General features: G+C 37.3%; 1 protein-coding gene across 1 annotated transcript; it reads left to right on the top strand.

Moving 5' to 3' along the window:
* Positions 1–1499: 1499 nt before the first annotated feature.
* Positions 1500–8423, top strand: LOC128561759 (natural killer cells antigen CD94-like). Its single transcript, XM_053556332.1, has 6 exons — positions 1500–1684; positions 3303–3398; positions 3549–3611; positions 5595–5746; positions 6961–7064; positions 8130–8423. Exons 1-6 carry the CDS (start codon positions 1678–1680, stop codon positions 8248–8250), a joined length of 543 nt encoding a protein of 180 aa, XP_053412307.1. The 5' UTR covers positions 1500–1677; the 3' UTR covers positions 8251–8423.
* Positions 8424–8818: the final 395 nt, after the last annotated feature.

Below are 8818 nucleotides of genomic sequence, written 5' to 3'. Positions count from 1 at the left end.
ACCGCAGGTGTAATCCCACCAATCACTCTCCCTCTGCCCACCTCCCCCCTCCCTTTCTCCCTTCCCCCTATTGTTCATGTCTTAAGTGCATATTAGTTTCTTTCTCTAGGATTTTGCTCAGTTTCAAAGGTGTTTTAGTTATTAAAGTCATCACTTGCTTGGAACAAGTGTATTGGTAATTACAGGAGAGGAAGAGGGTGGTTGTGTGAAATGGACACTGGGGGAGAAGAGTCCCTGTAAAGAGAGACATTCTTTTGGACGAATACCTAACTTTTCAAAAGTAAATTTATATAAGTGAAGCTGGATATTGTGATGGAATAGTCTGGTTTCTCTCTACAGCAGATCCTGAGAATGGTTTTTCGCGTTATGTTTCTTTGGAACATGTACTGAATAAAGGTAGAAAAGAGTGTTAATATGGGAAAGGAAGGCGGTATGTGATAGAAGTTTTCTTAATTTAGAGTAGGCAGCTGGAGCTTAACATTGTTGTGTGATTCGGGGAAATGGGGCAAAAGACGATGTTCGAACTGCCTCCCTGTAGGGCCCAAGTTGCTGGATTATACTAGTACTACATCCTGAGATTCCTTGGTGGAGGCCCATCCTGGTGATAACTATTTAGATAATTCTCGACTGACATGCATAATAGGAGAAAAATGTCCCGTAGATAGAGATGCAGATACTGGTTGTCCACAGTTCAGCCAGTATTTCAAGGGACAAGGGCAGGGCAATAATGACCTTGCCTGAGGGCGCCGATGAGTGGAAGGGACACTGTGTGTGAAATGTGAAACCCATTCGCCTACCTAGGAACAAAAAGGAATCAGAGCATCAACCAGGTTTAGCAGGTCAGAAAGAAAGGGAGGGGTTATATATAGAGAATTACACATGCACTACATTTGTGTTTATGTATGTGTAGGTGTGTGTTCGGTTATTTTGTTTTTGACTTGAGTCTGGAATTCTGTGTTGGGGAAGGTCGTCCTTTTCCACTGAGTGCACAGGTGCACAGCTGCGAGAGGGATGCCCCTGGAGCATTGAGGGAGGAAGGGGACACCTGTCAGGCAGATAAACTCAGGTGATCAGTGGGGTGGCAGCTGTTTCAACCAGATTGCCTCCACATCCATGCATCTTCATTTTGAAGCCATTTTTAAGAAATAAACTAACATATGCCAAGTGCTTTAAACTGTATTGTTCACAAGGTAGATAATAAACGTTCGTTACTATAAAGATGAAAATTCTGCATGGAAGTTTGTTATACTAATTAAATATACCTTTGGTTTGCTCATTTCTCCCCATTTTCCAAGTAACCTTTGGAGACGACTTTGATATTCAAACATTAAAAAAAAAAAATCTCCCTATCACCTTTTTTAGTGCTGGTCAAGGTGTCAGCATTACAAAAGTACTGTGAGGATTTCCTGTGATTTAGTTCCTGGAACAAACTGAAAGCTTTGTAATTTGATTGCTTTGCTGCTTCTTCTCTGTGCCCTCCCAACATATCTCGCCAATAGATGACCAAAGAGCATCATTTAAATACACAAACTTTTCTTTCTCTTTCGATGTTGAATTTTTTCGCCGCCAACGTTAGGATTCCTTAACATCCAGCTCAGCTCCAATAATCTGACCCGGTTCTTCCTGAACAAGCAGACCTCGTATCTTCTCTGCAGTGACCTTGGTACATCACTTCTTATGGCAGGTATGTGTGACCCTAGTCACAAAATTTTAAACAAACGTAACCAGAAAAAGTATTTCATGGGTTGGCTAATTTGGGGGCAGTGTTTTAAGAGAAAAGGACATTGTTAATAGAGGGTATTTTTAGGCTTTTCATGTGTATTAGCACTTTCCACATTCATCTTATTTTCCTGATTCTTGATTCTGTAACTTAGACATGAGCTTATGAAACTTTTCCAACGGTTTCAAAAAGTAACTTCAGGGCTATCTCTAAATTGTGAGTGAGAATCAAACTGACCTGGTTAACTTGTGAGCAACGTAATTCAAGCATGGAATTAAACAGAGAATGCCAAATATTAATGACACAATGCTTACTTAAAAGTTTTGTAAAGTTTATTCTTAGTATTATGATAACCAAAAATTACACTGATTAACAGTTTGACACATTACACTGTTGTTAGCAACAGCATCACTTCTTCATACTGTGCAAATATTAATGTAAAAGAATCTCCTAATGTTAAAATGTTTTAGGGTAAAAGCCTTTAAGGAAATAATTTTGAGTGTGCGTAAATGTAATTTTCTCGGAAAAAACTATTTATGTGTCATAATTCAATGTAGTCTGAAGTGAGCCCAGGTCCCCAAGATATTACCCATACTCTGGTTGTAGAACCAGTCATCACTCCAAGTCCAGAATGTTCCTACGCTTTCTCTTCCCTAAAATACCTCAACAAACCCATGGGCAGCTAGACACTTATCAGAGCAGAGCCTGTCCAAGATTAGGAGAAGGCACACTCCTAACTAATAGTATTGTAAAAATAATAGAATATTTTATGCGAAAGAGTCTGGGCCAAAGCATACTCACTTGACTTCTGGCTTGGATACCTACTAGGTTTGATACCTTGAGAAAATAAGATTATTATTGGACTCTATGTTTTCTCATCTACCTAGTGGTTTTATATACTATCATCTGAGTCTGTTGAAAGAATATAAGTAAATACCTATTACACAAGCCCATATAACACAGATTGGTGCTTCTTTATTTCTTCTTACTCCAGATCTTATGTTTCTCAGACAATTTAAAAAATAGCTGTAAGCTGGGCGCGGTGGCTCATGCCTATAATCTTAGCACTTTGGGAGGCCAAGGCAGGTGTATCTCCTAAACTCAGGATTTCCAGACTAGCCTGAGCAAGAGTGAGACCCCTTCTCTACTAAAAATAGAAAAACTAGCCAGGCATTGTGGTGGGCACCTATAGTCCCAGCTACTCAGGAAGCTGAGGCAAGAGGATCGCTTGACCCAAGAGTTTAAGGTTGCTGTGACCTGCGATGCTACGGCACTCTACCAGGGCAACTGAGTGAGATTCTGTCTCAGAAAAAAGAAAGTTGGTAAATCTACATTATAGAGGCAAGCTGAGATAGAAGAAAGTGTATAGATAATCATACTGAAGAACAAGGTACACAGCACAAAAATGTTGATAGTGGGCGAAGTCCTGATGGAACGTCTTCATGTTGTAGAGTTTTATTGATGAGATAGCTATTATCAAATGCAAAAACTTTTTGGATGCTGCTCACTGAGTTCTGTTTTTGAGAACTGCAGCCCCTGTGTTTGTCCTTTAAGTCATTGTTCTGTTTGTCTTTCTCTGCAGTGTTTCAGACAACTCCATGGAGGTTGATTTCTGGGACCTTAGGACTAATATGCCTTTTGTTGGCGGCTACTTTGGGAATTTTGTGGAACAATATTTGTAAGTTTTTCTGGATAAGTCTATGCAAAAATCAAAAGTTTAAGGATATAATTTATAAAAAAATTTCATTTTATTAATATTGAGTATGTACTATTTTATTATTTCATAAACATATACCTAACTAAGAAAATTTCTAATCATTTCTTGTAGCATTTACTGAACCTCATAATGAGTCAACTGTCTCTCCAGGCCCCAAGAAAGAACTCCAAGAAGGTAGGTTCGACAGTCTTTTGTTTTTTTTACATAAAATAGCAAGATGGGCCGGGCATGGTAGCACACATCTGTAATCCCACCTGGCAGGTAGGTTGCCTGAGCTCATAGGTTGAAGACCACCCTGAGACAGAGCCTCATCTCTAAAAATAGCCATGCATTGGGGTTGGTGCCTGTAGTCCCAGCTACTCGGGAGGCTGAGGCAAGAGAATTGCTTAAGCCCAGGAGTTTGAGGTTGCTGTCAGCTATGACACTATGGCACTCTACAAAGGGTGACAAAGTGAGACTCTGTCTCCAGAAAAAAAAAACAAAAAAACAACATAAAAGAGCAAGATGAAATAAATATTATACTTGGTAATACATATTTTCCTATTAACTATAGGGTAGACTCATTTTATTGTTCTCTAATGTAAATACAATTAAACTATATTGAATGTGCATCATTTATATATTAGTAAGGAAATAATTATTAATATATCATTAATAAGAAAAATAGTAGCCTGAAATGACAGCTATGTTACCTATATCAGTGCTAATGATTAAGTAACAAATAAAAGTCTACAGTAAATATTACAGCTTATCTGGATTACCTGTCTGTGTGTAATCTCTACTTTCGTATCTTCTTACCTTTCTTTTGCTTCTTTTATGACTCAGAATACAATGCACAAATTCCCGCAATTCTAAGCCTGCCTTATCCAGCGATTGCAACTCAAAGTCCAATTTTTACCCTAAATTCTCCCTATGTTTTCTCACCATCTTCTGTGATCCTATAGGACTTCATTTATATTTTTTGTCTTAACACTTTCACCACCACTTACAAGGCAAAGATTTGAGTGGCTACCATGTATTATGACTAGTATTACCATGGATGAGTAGTGATGAAGACATCACTGATAAACTGTCTAATCAGACCTTAAACTGATTAATTGGCTTCTTTCTTTTTTTTTTTTAGAGACAGAGTCTCACTTTGTTGCCCTCGGTAGCTCATAGCTCACAGCAACCTCCAGCTCTTGGGCTTAGGCGATTCTCTTGCCTCAGCCTCCCAAATAGGTGGGACTACAGGTGCCGGCCACAACGCCCAGATATTTTTTGTTATTGTTGCAGTTTGGCTGGGGCTGGGTTTGAACCTGCCACCCTCGGTATATGGGGCCGGGGCCCTACTCAATGAGCCACAGGCACTGCCCTTATCTTTTTTTTAATAGTAAAATGTCCAAATCTGTATCAGAATTATTCCATTGTACAATATTCTCTTCTGACACAGGAACTATTCTAAAATATTTTTCTCCTTTAAATATTTCATTTGTTTAACTCCTGTTTACACTACAATGCTCAGCTTTGGGTCACTTCTTTCAGAAAAGGTTCCTCTAATGCCCCCATTGTATATGCTACCATGTGCTGTTTTAACATACTGAATTTCTTTTGTAAGCTCACCTAAATACCATAATATAAAGTTAATAAATAATTGGAAATTATATAATTCTGAATCTATCCTTGGAACATAATCTTCATAAGCAGAAACTATCATATATAATCTGTTCATATTAATCGCACCTGAACAGTGGTATATATAGAAGGTTCTTAAAGAATATTTATAGAAAAATGAATAAACCTGGGTGGAAGTGGAAGACATTATTCTTAGTAAAGCATCACAAGAATGGAAAAGCATGAATCCTATGTACTCAATTTTGATATGAGGACAATTAATGACAATTAAGGTTATGGGGGGGAGGAGGAAAAGCAGAAAGAGGGACGGAGGTAGGGGGGTGGGGCCTTGGTGTGTGTCACACTTTATGGGGGCAAGACATGATTGCAAGAGGGACTTTACCTAACAATTGCAATCAGTGTAACCTGGCTTATTGTACCCTCAATGAATCCCCAACAATAAAAAAAAAGAAAAATGAATAAATGGAAAATTATTTTTATTAAATATTAATAAAAAATTGAAATATCCAATGTTATTTGTGATGTTCTATGTTTTTCTCTTAGCCTCTGACTGCTGTTATTGCCCAGAGAAGTGGGTTGGGTACCGATGCAACTGTTACTTCATTTCTACTGAAGTGAATACTTGGGAAGAAAGTAGGAAGTTCTGTGTTTCTCAGAATTCCAGTTTGCTTCAGCTGCAAAACAAAGATGAACTGGCATGTACTTGAATCTACCCTCCTATATTTTCTTTGCTCTGGATATCAAAGTATCTAAATAAGCTAAATACTTTGGCTCAAGTTTTTAATCAGATTGCAGGCAGTCTCCAGGTTATGAATGAGATAGGTTCTGCAGGTTTATTCTTAGTTGAATCCATTGCCAGTTGGAACAAGAACCTATTATCCCTGTTCCTAAGTGAGCCGCATGTCAGTTGGATATTTGTAACTTGGGGACTCCGGTAGTAAATAGAATTAATGACATATCAATTCCATGTACCTTAAAACGATCATTGTAAAACCTACATAAAATTTCTCAAAGAATTACATTTTATAGATAAAAATTAAGATAGGTGACAGACGAAGTGCAAGAAACTTTTCAGGGAAAATTCAGAGAAGAAATAATAGGTCATTATTTTGGACTTTGCAATTTTTACTTCCTTTAATGGAATTTATAATTTCTTTTGTAACTATACAGCTTTTGGCATCTTTCTAGGATATAATATAAAACAAGTATTGAAAGGATAATCATAAAAATTGCCCATTTCTTGGCTCGGCACCTGTAGCTCAAGCGGCTAGGGCACCAGCCACAAACACCGGAGCTGGCAGGTTCAAATCCAGAAGAACGATGACAACTACAACCAAAAAATAGCTGGGCGTTGTGGTGGGCACCTGTAGTCCCAACTATTTGGGAAGCTGAAGCAAGAGGATCGCTTGACCCAAGAGTTTGAGGTTGCTGTGAGCTGTGACACCACAGCACTCTACCCAGGGCGACAGCTTGAGACTCTGTCTCAAAAAAAGAAAAAATTGCCCAATTCTTAAGAAAAAGTGAAAAATGTCTCCAGTTTCATGCACTGTCTGTGCTGTGTTGAGGTTGAGTAGGTTATAACCCTGGGATTTATCCTTCATGATAGTGTTAATTCAGGATCAAATTTGATCAGGGATCCCCTGTGAAGAAAGCTACCATGAAAACTATCTTCCTTTAAGCTTTTTTATTCCTTCAAGAAGTAAGATTGTACGGTATTTTTTTTCATAAATAAATGGGCCTGATAAATGAGAAATTTGAGGCATCTGACTATACTTTCTAAATTGACAATTAAAAGTAATTTTGTATGATGGACAAGCTGAATCTTATTCTGAACACTGATATCCTTAAAAAGATGTTATTCCCAAAAAATATTCAATCAGCTAATATGTTTGTCTCTGACCCTAAACAGGCTTTTATGCCCTCCAATCAACGCTTTTACTGGATTGGACTCTCTTACAATGAAGAACGTGCTGCCTGGTTTTGGGAGGATGGCTCTTCTTTTTCGCGGGATTTGTAAGTTTCCAGCAGTCAAGGCCTTTTTTGACCTTTGCAAATTTATCCTTCGATCTGACTAGTGAAGGTAGCATCTAGGAGCACTACAACTAAAATAATCTGCCTAGGGCATGAGAATACACAAAAAAGAGAAGGTGCAACAAACAATTTTGCTCCCCTACAATATCTAAGTTTATTCTCAAGGACATGAAAGTTGATGTGGCTGTAATCATAAAAGGCCTGTGACATAAGTTTTAGTTTTGCCTTAGTAAAACACTTGGAGATACATGTACAGACAGGTGCTCACATGCACAGGGGCAGTCCAGAGAAAATGGTATGTCTGTTATATTTTATTCTGGTGGAGTCCAATATTCTCAGCATCTTCTCATCTGTTAAATATTCTGGGCTTATTTTTCTATGTATTTATAATGTTTGAATCTCACTTTCACTTATAAATGTGGGATTTTCAGCATCACACAATGTCAGAATTTATGCTCTAGTTGTTTTCCTAGACTAGATCAGATAATACGTTTTTCTTTTTTCTTTTTTTTGAGACAGAGTTTCACTATGTTGGCACAATTCACAGCAACCTCAAACTCTTGGGCTTAAGCCATTCTCTTGCCTCAGCCTCCCAAGTAGCTGGGGCTAAAGATGCCCTCCACAAACCCCAGCTATTTTTTGTTGCAGCTGTCATTGTTGCCTAGCTAGCCCAGGCCGGGTTCAAACCCACCAGCCTGGGTGTATGTGGCCAGCGCCATAACCACTGTGCTATGGGCAGCGAGCCCAGATAATACATCTTAAATAAAACAGAAGTAAAGAATTGCACACATCAAAACCATTAATGACAATGGCAAAACTAAAAAAATCCCTGGCCTCAGTGCTACTGATTAGTGAGGGAATAACAGAGTGTTTTGGAATATTTTATTCTTGGAAACATGAAAATAGTGGTTGTTGAAAGAAAAAAATTCAACATTTTAATATCTCATTTAAGTGCTCTTAAAAGTTCTATACTTTAATAGAAAAAAATCATCCCTGAACAGTCTCACTTCCTTTTCCCATATGTGAATATTTTCTTTTTCATTACAGATTTCCATCAATTAAACCTTCAGATACAAAGAACTGCATATTATATAGTGCAACGAAAAGTAGTATTGATGAATCTTGTGAAGACAAAAATCCTTATATCTGTAAACGACAGTTCATTTAACTGTTTCTTGAGGCAGAGTGGGGACTAAGGATCCAGGATTACTAAGAATGGTACTTTTACCTCATATTATTACTAATTATCTATTTCTTAGCTCTGTAAAATGCTTCATACTGTCTTTTCATATAATTTTCATACATTTGAAGCCATGTGTTTTAAAATTGATGAAATTTGTATACTTGTACCTGAAATTATAAAGCATAAAGAATTTTATGAATACTTTGATGTAATGCATATGGTTAACATAAAATTCAGTGTAGTTTTATTGCATTTTTATCTGGTTTTGCTTACATTCTTATAAATTCTTTTGGCAAAAATTGAAAATTTAAATAATTTTAAATTATTAAAATAATATGCATCAACATCACTTCAATCCTTGGTGTGGCATACTAAATTGTGAAGTTACAATCTCACCTCACTTTTCTGGAAGTAAAGATAATGCTAATCTTCTTTATTGATATCTATATGTTTGTATAGAGACCTGAAAATGCCATATGATGATTTTCTTGTATCATCCTGCTTCAGAGGGGAACACATTTGTAAGCTTGTGCATCAGTAAAAGAGTCATTTA

This window comes from Nycticebus coucang, chromosome 12 (assembly GCF_027406575.1).
Source record: "Nycticebus coucang isolate mNycCou1 chromosome 12, mNycCou1.pri, whole genome shotgun sequence".
NCBI classification, from domain to species: domain Eukaryota; kingdom Metazoa; phylum Chordata; class Mammalia; order Primates; family Lorisidae; genus Nycticebus; species Nycticebus coucang.
This window is presented reverse-complemented; position numbering and strand designations above follow the sequence as displayed.

Coding starts and splice junctions, on each gene's coding strand:
- LOC128561759 (XM_053556332.1), top strand. Junction 5,747..6,960: donor TGCAAAACAAAGATGAACTG/GCATGTACTTGA, acceptor GACCCTAAACAG/GCTTTTATGCCCTCCAATCA. Junction 7,065..8,129: donor TCTTCTTTTTCGCGGGATTT/GTAAGTTTCCAG, acceptor TTTTCATTACAG/ATTTCCATCAATTAAACCTT.